Here is a 12,197-nt window from a genome sequence, read left to right as displayed (position 1 = left end):
GTTGCCACAAGGTAGCTGATGTGAACTCTTACTTGGTAAGAAAATGGAGAAATGTGACTACAGAACAGAGCTAGCTGTGGTTAAAGTAGAAAATGTGGCTAGCTATAGCTGGTGCAAGTATGTCTTACAACTCTGAATACAATGTGTAGTTGTAAGGCTGCTTTATTTGATAAGACAGTCCAGGACACTCAAAAGGCAGTGCTGTGACTTTTGGTGCAAATTCTGTGTAGGTGGCAGAGCTGGACTATTACAGGAGCAGCAGCAGAGTCTCTGTGTGACTGTGTGCTTCAGCTGCTCTGTTAAGAAGCTCAGAAGCAGAAAAAAGCTCCTTAAGTGGCAGTCTTGGAATGGTGTGGATGTAATAGGGATTGGAGTTACTCGCAGTAATGAAGATAAGTCATGCTAGAAGCCCAATTAAAGATTTTTGGTTTTATCTTGCTTCTCCTCAGCCTCTAGGATGGTGTCAGCAGGGAAGAATGCAGCTGTGCATCTGGAACACAGCACTGCTTCTCTGGTAGTGCCTGAGCCAGCCTGGAGTCCTGCTTTCCTTTCTTGGACACCCTGCATGGGTGGTAAAAGGCATGAAATACATCAGTAGGAGAATCTGCAGCATTGCCTCTTGTGTGTGGGTAGTGTTTCTGGAAGCTATCACGTGCAAAATCAACTTTAGTAATAATGCTGTGTTTTAGCTCCCTCATTATTTTGCTTGCACTGAAAGATTGGTCTCTCAGAAACACATCTGAAAGCCCACTGGGAACTATTACTGTCCTGGCTGCACATCTACAGATGTAAACAAACATTTCTCTGGAATCAGAATACTTAAAAACCACAATCTGTTTATTGTTGGGGTAAATTAACTGCTTTCTCACTTCCCTGAAGAAGAAATTTTATTTTCTCTGTCCCAGAAAGCAGGATACTGTGGCTCAGCACCACAGATTAAATATTATGTCCTATTCATTAAGGAGTGAAAGTCTTCATTAAAGTGATGGTGATGATGATGATTGAATGTGCTTAATAATAAAGGTATAAAATGCTTTCTTAACTCTGAAGATTAAAGTAGTCCTTATTTTTAGGCAAATCTGTACAATGACAGCCACAGGGTCATATTAAAAAGCCACAAGAGCCATAAAAAATCTAGGGGATGATCTGAGAAAAGCAAGTAGGATGACTGCAGCACTCAGGCTGGAAGGTGAGCTGGGCCAGTTCATTTCTCCACCATGAACCTTCCTGAGCACCACAGGCAAGTCACTCTTACAAGGTGCCAGCCATCCAGAGAGAATCCAAGCCAAGATGTAAAGCTAGATCTTGTACAGGACATTTGGAGGCCAAAAATGCTAGCAAATGAAAATGCGAATGAGTGAGGTGCTGCTAGGAAGCACTGGTGAGAGGTGTAGGTCTGAATATCCTGCCCCTGCTCAACACAAATGCACCTGCCTGCAGCTGGTGCCAGAGCCTTCTTCCACCTGGGATCCAAGGGATGGTCTTGTCTCCAAGAAGAGTGCCAACTTGTGTTTGTAACAGGGACTAACTAGGGCTTGCTCTTTTCTTTGGCTGCCAAAAGATACGTACAGACCAACAGCTGCATTTTGTAGAATGGCTTATCATTTGAAACACTCATTACTCTGGAAGCTCAGGTTTGCTGTCTTCCTCAGATTGAAGATTCAGGCTCCCACCCACCAGAATGTCCTAACCTCTGGGTGAGCCTGTGCCGGTGGAGGAGGGAGGCTCCTCTCACTCAATTCTGCCACTGTGGAGCAGACAGCTGAGGGAGGACAAGTGCAAGGAGAGGGAGGCCCAGTGCTTGGGGTGCTGGGAGAGGTGTGCTAGGGCCTGTTTCCCATCCTAAGGGTCTTTATCCTGTGGCTGTTCAATAGAAAATACCTAAAGATACCTCTGTCAGGGACAGAAATGCAGCATTCTTTCTGCAAACCCATTGCTTAAACCATGGGGATATGGGCTCATTCTTTCTCTTCTATTGCTTGAGTGCTTATTTCAGGGAGAGACTGAGTGAGGGCTGAGGAAATGCTCCCTGGCCCAGCCATTAGGTTTGCTGCTGGTTAGGGTGTAGGGCTAGAAGATGTGCATCCTGAGGAGGGATGAAGTGTTGAATTTGCATTATTCCCCTGATGTGAAGATATTTTAGGCAGCTAAGCTTCTATGGAGCAAATGGGTGGCAAACCCACCTTGAAACTTGGCAAAGGAAGCAGCCAGACTTGCTGGGTTGTAATGCTCTTTATACATGAGGTGAGATTTGTGGCCCCTGGTGATAAGGGCTGTTTGCAAGAGGGGTGCTTGGGCTCTGAAAGGGACTATCCCATGGGACCAGGTATCCAACAGTTTCAATCTCCAACTCCAGACATGCCCTGAAGTAGAAACAGATGTGTGCAGGGAATGTTTAGGTGCAACAGGGAAAAGCCTAGTGAGCAATACCTCCAGACTTGAACACCAGTTTGGATTGCAACTGTAAATAAAGGCTTCATATTTCTACCTTCTAGTGACATCTAGCCCTTTTTCCCCGTGCCTTCTGTATGTGCACAGTGGGAGTAAGACTAGGTGTTTGCTGCAGCAGCAGTGAGAGATCATGCCTTTGCAGACAGTCTGAGGGTCGGGGTCACTGAGGCATGATGATAACTATAGGTCCTCAATATTTTGCTTGAATGTTGGCTTGGCCACCAGGATGTGAACTACTAATAGAAAGCAGCTGTAAAGAGACTTGCTGAGAAGAGGTAAGGGGAGGTAGTGACAGGAAGTAGTGCATTTTGTACCAACATATTTTCATGCATGTATGTCCCAGAAGTCAAAGCAGAGAACAAAACTGAGACCCTATTTTCTGGCTGTTGCATGGTATTCAAAGATGGGAAGAATCTATTTTAATATCTTATTGGTGAGATCTAGTCTGTAGTAGCTCTGAGCCCTCAGAATATGGAAGAGATTATTTTTCTCCTGTCATTTTCAGTGGGTTTAAATTGCTGAGATTTAAATCTATCTGCAATAGCCTTAGAGATGTACAGATGCAATCATCCAACTTCATCCTTTGCAATAGCTGACTTCTCTACTGACTACAGCACTTAGCACATTTTCTCAGTGTCTGCTGGGGAATGTTCTGATTACCTGTTTGCACCAGGATATGCCCTAGACTTTGTTAATCTATGTTTACTATGCTAAGACTTTCCCAGCAGCTTAGTGCTAATGCAGAGGATTTTAAGGGTTTGCACAGTACCAACTCTTTCAGGAGCCAGAGTCACCTCGAGGGTTTAATTAATTCAACAGGATTAAGTTTATTTCGTAATCTGTGCTACCTCAGTATCTGTAGTGCAAGTAATGTTGTACAAATAATCTTCATGTTGTGGTATGAAAATTATATTTGCATTCTGTTTTCTTAACAAAGACATTTTAGTTCAAGCTGTTCCTGTTCACAGCCATTACAACCCCCCACCCACTCCTTTATTTCCCTGATAAGACCAGTCAGTCTGATTCGTCTGGATGGAATCTCCATGGATATATGAATACTTCTTTGAAACCAAGTTCATTCAAGGCTGCAGACTAGTTTCCTTTCATTGTCTTCTGAGACTCCTGGCTCTGCTCCTGCACTCTGCTCCAAACCAGATGCTGGCAGCACTGAAGACATGCAACAGTCACAAGATTTGAGAGGCTTTGGGAAATGTGGTTGACATTCTGGCAGGCAAGACAAGACCCATGTTGTTTTCTGCCCCTGTACTATCAGACAGTCAGGCTGAATAAGGCAGGTCATTGAGATCTCAGCAGCCAAAGATATCAACAGTCATGAAAATAATTTCTTGGTTAATTTCTTCAAAAAGTATTTCAATTTCCACACCTGAAATAGTCAGGATGGGAGACTGACAGAAATGGTTTACCTCTGGATGGAAGGAGCGAGCTTGAAGTGGATTGTCCACTTTTTTTGTTCCTGGCAGACAAAGGGGCAGCTGCTGAGCTGCAAACAACTGCTTCCAGAGAGGAATTTCTGCAAGGCTGATGCCAGGCCTTGGCTAAAGAATGGTATGCTAGCTGCAAAACCATGAGCCTAATACCAAAAGCTGCTTTCACATTTCAGCATATTAAGTGCCACAGACTGTTAGGCCACACAATTGCAAGACAAATCTTGTGCTGCAGATGAGGAAGGTGAATGTCTTGCAGCAGGTCATGTAAGCTCTAGCCAGTTTGTTGGAGGCTGTGCCATCCGAGAAGAAACACGCCAGTATATTTTAGGCACACCTATTGCCAATATTTTTACCCTATTCAAGTATTCAAGTACTCAGAAGCACAGGCCAGACCCTTCTGTTGCTGTTGACATCTCAGTTTCACCAAAGCAGTGCTGGGGTGCCAACTTTCACAAGGCTGGAGCCCACACATTGCCACCAATCTGTAGTGTCAGCAGGGATGAGCCACCTGCTTTCTGTCATAAAACTAGGAATACTTACACCTAGCTGGTGTTTCCTGTAAAAGCTGGTCACACATTGCAACACTGCCACAGCTCAGAAAAAAGATTTTTATGAAGACTTCTAGAATCTCCAAGTACAGATTTGCAGTGTGCTTGTCGCCAGGATCATTCAACATAATTTGGCTTTGTTCTCAGAGTGGTGGTAGACCTGGGCCCAAAGTGATGGCCCAAGGAGCAGCTATGCTCTTTTCTACCCCTTTTGCAAAATAATATGGATCTTTTCTCCAGACAGTGGTCATTTAATAGCCCAACAGATATTCCCATTCTCCTCCACCCCAGTTTTATGTTTAAATAAGCAAATAAAAATTTATTAAAATATCATTGCATCTTCTGGGAGAGGTACAACCTACAGAGATAATTTTTTTTTAAATCAATTTTTTTGACAGTGCAAATGTCCATTTTAGGTGCAGCAAACCAATGACAGGGCAGCTACTGTGGAAGAGGAAAGAGGGTTACCAAAGCACGGGCAATGGATATTCAGAGGCAAACTTCAATATAAATTATCTGTTCAGGCCTCTAGTCATCCTCTCTGCTGTTTTAGCTTTCAAATAGACAAGTACTATGCTATATACTTTGAAACATGGCAAGGGGAATCAGTTTACCACACCTTTGAATAGGACAGTCCCATTTGCAGCAACATAGTAGTGACATAGCTGAAAAATCAAGTGGATTAAATATTGCTCCAAGTCCTACATTACTGACAATTCATATCAACCCCTCCAGGCTTCTTAGTATCATGGGTTTCAACACAGGAGGCTTCAGCTCAATTCCATTAACAACACAATGATAGCTAAGTTGCACAGTGTCTCCTTTGAAGACAAACTGTGTCTATGTATAAAGCTAAATGGCATTAATTTGCATGCCCCCTGTGTTATCCAGCCTGCAGGAGAATGCAGATCTTGGTGTATGCTGGAAAGAAGTGTGGTAGCAGACATTAGCATCCCTTCTCCACACAGTAGGCAGATACTGTCATGTTGGGATACATCACAAGGTGCTGCTGTAATTTTTATTGTGTCCTACTGGAGGTCAGGAATAGACCAGAAAGCTGTGCTGAACCCCAACCCACCTTGTATAATACCTTCCTCAGGTAGGTATGCTGAACCCAGCCATGTACAATACCTTCCTCAGGACTCAGCTCTGTCCTGGGGAACAGAGGACAATGTAACCAAGAAGCTCTTGGCGAATCCGGCCACAAATCCACCATTCCTGCAGTCATTACTTCAAAATATAATCTGCCTTTGGGACTAGAGACAGAGGTATTTGCTCATACCTATAAAACACTTACTTGAAACATGTCATGAAGCAGTAATGTTATTTTAATGTTATTTCTCCTAACCCTGTGTTTCCTAAGAAAGTTGTGGGAGGGCAGGAAATGCACCTGTAATATGAGATGGCTGCTTCCCTTTGCCGATTTCTGGATACATGCATGAGTGTGTTACTTTATGACTCAATAAAACTCCCACAGGAGTTGTCCTGAAGGCTGCTTTCTTTTGTATGTCCAGTAGAAAGATGACCCCTGGAGGAATCTATGATATCAGAAGATGTGGGATCAAAATCAGTCAGATGTTCAATATTGAGCATGGAACAGTAGATGAATTTTTCATGAATGGTTTAAGATACGGTGGTTGTTGTTTGTACAGCTCTAGTAACTAATTTGTGCTAGCTTTTAAGGAGTAACAAGAATAATGCTTCTAAAGATAGGGGTGTATTGGGGATTTAAAGTGGTCATTAAGCTGTGACAATTTCAACATTATTCAGCAAGAACGAAAAGGCTGTGGGGCTGAGAATATACCTTTAAATGTAGTGTAACTTACTTCTCCTTACCATGTTTAACCAAATAGGATTATACTATTTTACTATACAAATGAATAAAGTCTAGAGTTGTTATCACAAGAAGTTTTTAATATGATTTGTGACAAGCAATATCAAAGTTATCAACTCTCAAGCTTCATGTTCTGAAACCAGACAACTCTCAGCAACAAAAAAAGTTGTGCACTGATAAACATAGGAGGCATATTGTATTTTTTAATTAAATATGAAAACATGAGCTGTGTACATTATTTTTTTCCCTAGAAAACACAGCAATTTCAAAAGTTTATCATAAAATATTTTCATGAAATGAGTGAACCAGCAAACACATGCACTTGTGTGCCTTCTCCCCTCCCAAGATAAAAGTGATGAGAGAGACATACGCAAATGTAATAGTTAACAGAACAAGTGGAGTTTTGCCATAGTTTGGTTCTTTTTGGAAAGGATGGAATGTAACATTGTGCTTGACTTCCTATGTCACAACAAAAAATATTTGGTGCAATATTTTAACATTTTCTTTTTAAGTTTCAATCTGGTGGAGAAAAATACCTTTTTCTATAATAAAATATGTCTGTTCTTTTTAAAATGTAACTTTTTTGCACAAAATAATTTGTAAACTGTTATTTCAAGGGCAAGGTAGGCGGTCCCGTGTCAATGTCCTCCCCCCCACTTAAAAATGTGATCTGTTATCTGAAGCAAAACAGGAAAACACAAAAAAGAGCGGAGCAGAGGTTGCTTTGCAAAGAGAAAATAGGGTGTGTTGGACGGGGGAGAGGGAAGGGAGCGTGTGGTGCGACAGAAAAAAGTTAAAGGTCACTTTCACCGTAGAGGGCTGTGGAGAAGGACATGTAGTCCAGGGCACCAGGTACAGCATCACGGCCATTGTAGGGTGCCATCCTAGCAATGCAATATTCAGCCTGGTCAGGAGGCAGCTCCCGCCGCAGTTCATCCACAGTGATGTAGTTCTGCAATGAGGACAAAGGTTAAGGCACTCGTTACTTCCTGGAAACTGACTTTCCCCTGAGGGACAATCACCCCCTGTCACACCAGGGCAGCAGGCAACACTCAGGGACAGCATCCCAGCAACCAGACCTGTACACCCACACAGGGAGCTCTCTGCTCTTACACCCTGGGAGGACATGCACTCCTTCCCTACTGTTTAGACAAGTGAATGGTTTTTACAATGAAGATTGGTTTTGCATGAGAGATGCTGGTGCAGCTAAAGAAAGACCTGGAGGTAAGTCAGGCAAGTTATTAGTGTTAAGAATGTGCCTTCCTGTTGACAAAGGAGGTCCTGCTGAAAGTAGATGGGAGAAAGCAGAAATTTAATTTGGATGCTGTTGCTCACCAGCAGGAGGTAGCCAGCTGCTTGTGCTCCTTGGGAGTTGCCATTCCCTCCCTTCAGAGAAAGGGAAGGGGCCAATCCCCACTAGTTCTTGCTAGTGCACCAATACAAGCAGCAGACAAGCAAACACTTTGTATTGCTTCCACAGTTCCAGCAACAGTCTTTTCACTGTGGACATTTTTAATGAGCAGGCAAAACTTACGTAAATTCAGCTTCTGGAGACTCACTGTGCTGAGCTGAGCGAGCTCAGCCTCCCTCCAGGCAGCAGGTAACAGTAGCTGCCTGCTTGCTAATCATAATCACTATGTTGTCTCTAGCTAACTCACTCATGGCCATTTGCAGTCTGTCTCAGCAATAGCTCAGGTTTCACACCATCCCTCTCTCTCCTGTGACTTCTTATAATTTCTTTTTCCCTTTCACTTTAATCACTGGGGTACGAGGGACTTTTCTTCATAATGAAATATTAATTCATGTAACAGCCACCAGAGCATGTTAAACACTAACAAGTATATGTAACGTACTGTACAGAGTAAACAAGTTAATAAGTAATACTGCATCTCAAAGTACCTATTTATTCAGTAGTTAGCTTATCTGAGTAATATGGAATTTTCTGGCCTCAAAAGACAATAGAACTGGCTTTTGTCAGGTATATGTCTAAAGGACAGGTATCATGGATATTTAGATTATGATTAAAAGAAGATTCTTAATGAAAAATGGAAACCAGTACTGGATTGAAGGATAACTCATTACAATCTGAGAAATGGTATCCAATAATTCATGTGAGATAACTAAAATCATTAGCAAATAAAGAGATACATTAATATTACATGTACATATTATTTGTTCAGTTACCTAACAGATTAGTGGGCATTGTTATATAAGAAAAATAAGATTACATATTTTATCAGCTGCTTCCCCTGATGATGTAAATTCCAAAAATTAATACTTTTCATATCTCCCTAAGTTTTCCTACATTCAACCAATTTCTATGGTTAAAAGATGTCCCCCCTGCAGATACAGCATGTCCTTAATGAAAGTCTATTGATTGAATATCTTCAATGAAAATCTATTGATTGTGTAACAACTGATAGTGACATGTAGATCTGAGAAAGATTATCTCAAGTTTACAGCTGTCAGTAATGAACAGTTTTCAAGACTAATCAAAACCATCTGCTGAACTTGTTAATTTTAAAATAACAAATTACGACCAAGCTCTTAATTAAAATTTTGAAGCAAGAGTGGGCTGCAAAGTTCTGACAGCTGAGCAAGGCTTTTGAGTGCCTTAAGAGACTGCTCATTAACCCACAGTTTAACCTCGCACTCCTCCAGCACTACAGAATGCTCCTGTGAAAACACCCTCCCATGGCAGAGTGCTTCCCTTGACACTTTCTCTCAGAGACAAGAGCAAAAAGAAAGCAGAAGTTAAGCAGATAGAGGAAACTGAGGTGTGGAGCCTGACCTTGTCTCCAGCCAGGATCTTGAAGGAAGCCATAACCTGGTCAGCAGTATCTGTATCTGCCGTCTCCCGGGACATGAAGTCGATGAAGGCCTGGAAGGTCACGACACCCATACGGTTCGGGTCGACGATGCTCATGATGCGGGCAAACTCTGCCTCTCCCTGGAGAGCAAGAGAGTCATGTCAGCCTGGGGACTCAGGCAACACTGCTACCAAAGTGAGGAGAAACTGTTCAGCAGCTCATCTCACAGGCTAGAAAACAAAGCCAAATAGAAAACACCTCTGGTTTTTGGTTTTTTTTTTTTTTTTTAATCAGGATGTTCTTTTTTGGCTTGCTGTTGTGTACAAATGCTTCCCACTCATTTGTCCTCTGGAATAAAACATTGCCAGCTATGCCTGAGGATAACATCCAGATCTAGGACAATGCTCCTATTGGGGAACAATACCAGCTGACTTCAGAGGAAGACCCAAATTTCTCTATACATGTGCTAGATGTCTGTAGCAGTATTTGAAGATATACACTCCTCGAATCCTTTTACTTTCATTTACTTAAAAGAGAACTTCTACAGTTTTTTTCAGCTGACAGAACAGAAGAGATATCTCTGGGATATTTCATAGTATTGTACTCATCTTTAATAGCAGGCTTTGCAAAGAAGGACTTGCATATCTGGAGCGGCCCAGGGAAACAGTCTCTACAGGGAAGATCCTACAGAGAAGTTTTGCTACAAAAACCAAAACATTGTAGTGTAGTTTTCTTCACTTCCTTCTGCATTTACATCAAAGGTCATCTGTTCTCATCTCTGGGATTCCTTCCTCCCCAGGTAAAGAGGAGGGAAGAGCAGAGAAGAGTCTTCTCCTGGGAACAGGCTCTCCTAACACATTCAGAACATTATACCTTCAAGAGTAATTAAGATACCTAATCAAATGTTACAGTCTTGGCACACTACACCCAAGAGTCTGTATTTATACTGGGCTGATGAGTAAGATGATTAAACACTGCTTTGCCTGATATCAGGAGTAAAGACACCAAGAGTGCAGATGAATATGCCTGCACTGTGCTCTTCCCCTGCCCTTTGATGAGCATCAGTCTTTGGTGAAGCTCTTCCTATTAGCTGTCACGCCTCTCAAGGTTTCACAAGTTACTGCTCTGAATATTCAGGTGTTCTGGTGAGGAAAAAGCTACAGGGAGAATGACTGGAACTTGAACTTACATGTCCAGGAAAGGAGATGTGAAACAAATGGCAGGAATGGGAGGAGCAGCATTTTGAGTGCATTCAGAAGTGAGGTCACATATACTTCTGAATGATTTCAACTGATATTCAGGGCTGGGAAGGTTGTGTGTGCTATGCAGAGAGCAGGCACCAATATGAGGAAGCTTACTGTTTCTTCTACTAGTAGCTACACAGTTTGATAAATATAATTTTTATTTGAAACATACAGGAATTAGACAATTATTTCTATTTTTGTACCTTTGGCTAGAGCTGTGAGACAAGAGTTTTACATGTACAACTAAGACTAGATTTAACATTGCTGATAATTCTGGAAAATAAAGCTATATTTACCTTCATTCACTACACATTCTCCCTGTATTTCTGAAGGTGCCTACAGAATCACTTTGAATAGGAGTGACAGAGGGCTCTACATTACCATATTGTAACCCATGGAGATAAGGCAGGCTCGGAAATCTTCACAATCCATCATACCAGTCTTCTTCTACAGAGATTGACGCAAAGATGGAAAAAGCAAAAGAGAAAAGGGAGACCAGTCCAGGGAGAAATGAACCCACAGGAGACGTTATAAAGAATGAGTTTCAAGGGGGAGAAGATAGAAGGAGGATTAACAGGACAATGAAATTAACAGAGGAAAGGTAGTTTGTGAAACCACGAAGAAGCAAAGGTGGTTTTGGACATGGAATTGTTTATACACAAGAAACATATTGGTGATAAAAAAAGGGCAAGAAGATATTAAGCAAGATAGATTGAGGAATGGACAATGAAAGGAGTTTTAAGTGACATAGAAGTAAACAGAACAGTTTGAAGACATAAAAGAAATTCTCCCAAGACAAAAAATTAAGGAATTAAAAAGGAATAGATACCAAAGTGCATTTGGAGAGGAAGTAGTATAGAAAAGTGATGTATATATAGTCAAACACAAGAACAACAACAACAGATGGATTAAGACAAACAAGAAAAGAAAGGAAAAAACCTGTTATTTTTTCACAGTTTAATATCTGGCTGTGTTCACCACTAGCTTCCAGTACCTGTGCATCGTTTCCAATATCGTAACCCAAGCTGATGAGACAGGCTTTGAACTCCTCAGGGCCAAGTGTGCCGGAGTGGTCCTGGTTATGCGGTGTGCCAGGCAGCAGGACATGCAGTGCCAGTGCGGTGACGGTGTGCGGCGGGAGGAGGGGACACACAGGACATCAAAGGCAGGTGAAAGGACAACGAACAGGTGCACCATGCAGTGGGTGAGGAGAGAGGAACAGGAAGAATGACATGCAGATAGAAAGATAGGGAAGAAAAATAAAAAGTGTACAACATTAGATATCACAATGACATTTCAGGATGTGCTAAAAATGCTCTTGGAACAGTTCCTTCTCAGAGAGCTCATGTTTAGAGCATTTGAATGACAAAAACAGCTGATGCTCAGAAGCCTCAAGATCTCAATCTCCCAAGTGAATTACTTGCATCACTGCTTGTTATCCAGTGTCAGAAGCCCTGTGTTTCACTAGTAACCCAGAGTGCAGGTAAGCAGGCAGAGGCAGTGGGAAGCATTGCCTTAATCTTATAGTCAACAGTTCCACTAAAGGAGTAGGTGAGGGCAGGTATGTTTGGCAACACACCCAAGGAAGCTTAGCTGTCAGGGCATCCCAGGAACAGACAAAGAAAACCAGCTGAAGCTCAGGGGAGCAGCGTTATGGCTGTATTTATGAGACCTGCACAGGGGGAGGAGCTTTGACTGGCAAAGCTATTTCAAGTGCTCAGCTCTGCCAGCAGCACAGATGTACAGTGCAGCACAACACAGCCTGGCAGCTGCTCCTCCCTTTGCTCACTGCCCGTTCCCCCAGTATTTGGATGTACCCCTCAAATAATACACAAGCTACTACAGGAACTAAGAATCCCCAT

At 42.2% G+C, this 12,197-nt stretch overlaps 1 protein-coding gene across 5 annotated transcripts in view; it reads right to left on the bottom strand.

Moving 5' to 3' along the window:
• Positions 1-6,340: 6,340 nt before the first annotated feature.
• ACTN1 (actinin alpha 1) overlaps positions 6,341-12,197 on the bottom strand; it is an 86,063-nt gene continuing 80,206 nt past the window's right edge. For 2 of the 5 annotated variants that reach the window (XM_066552961.1, XM_066552960.1), the window contains exons 19-21: positions 10,717-10,782; positions 9,073-9,231; positions 6,341-7,233 (exon numbers count right to left, since the gene is read on the bottom strand). In XM_066552961.1, coding sequence (XP_066409058.1) covers positions 7,075-7,233; positions 9,073-9,231; positions 10,717-10,782 — 384 coding nt within the window. In that variant the 3' untranslated portion in view covers positions 6,341-7,074. Of the gene's footprint in view, positions 7,234-9,072; positions 9,232-10,716; positions 10,783-11,329; positions 11,411-12,197 lie in introns of all 5 variants that reach the window. The other 3 variants (XM_066552958.1, XM_066552959.1, XM_066552962.1) reach the window with 2 other exon arrangements.

Source organism: Molothrus aeneus, chromosome 6 (genome assembly GCF_037042795.1).
Source record: "Molothrus aeneus isolate 106 chromosome 6, BPBGC_Maene_1.0, whole genome shotgun sequence".
Classification (NCBI taxonomy): domain Eukaryota; kingdom Metazoa; phylum Chordata; class Aves; order Passeriformes; family Icteridae; genus Molothrus; species Molothrus aeneus.
This window is presented reverse-complemented; position numbering and strand designations above follow the sequence as displayed.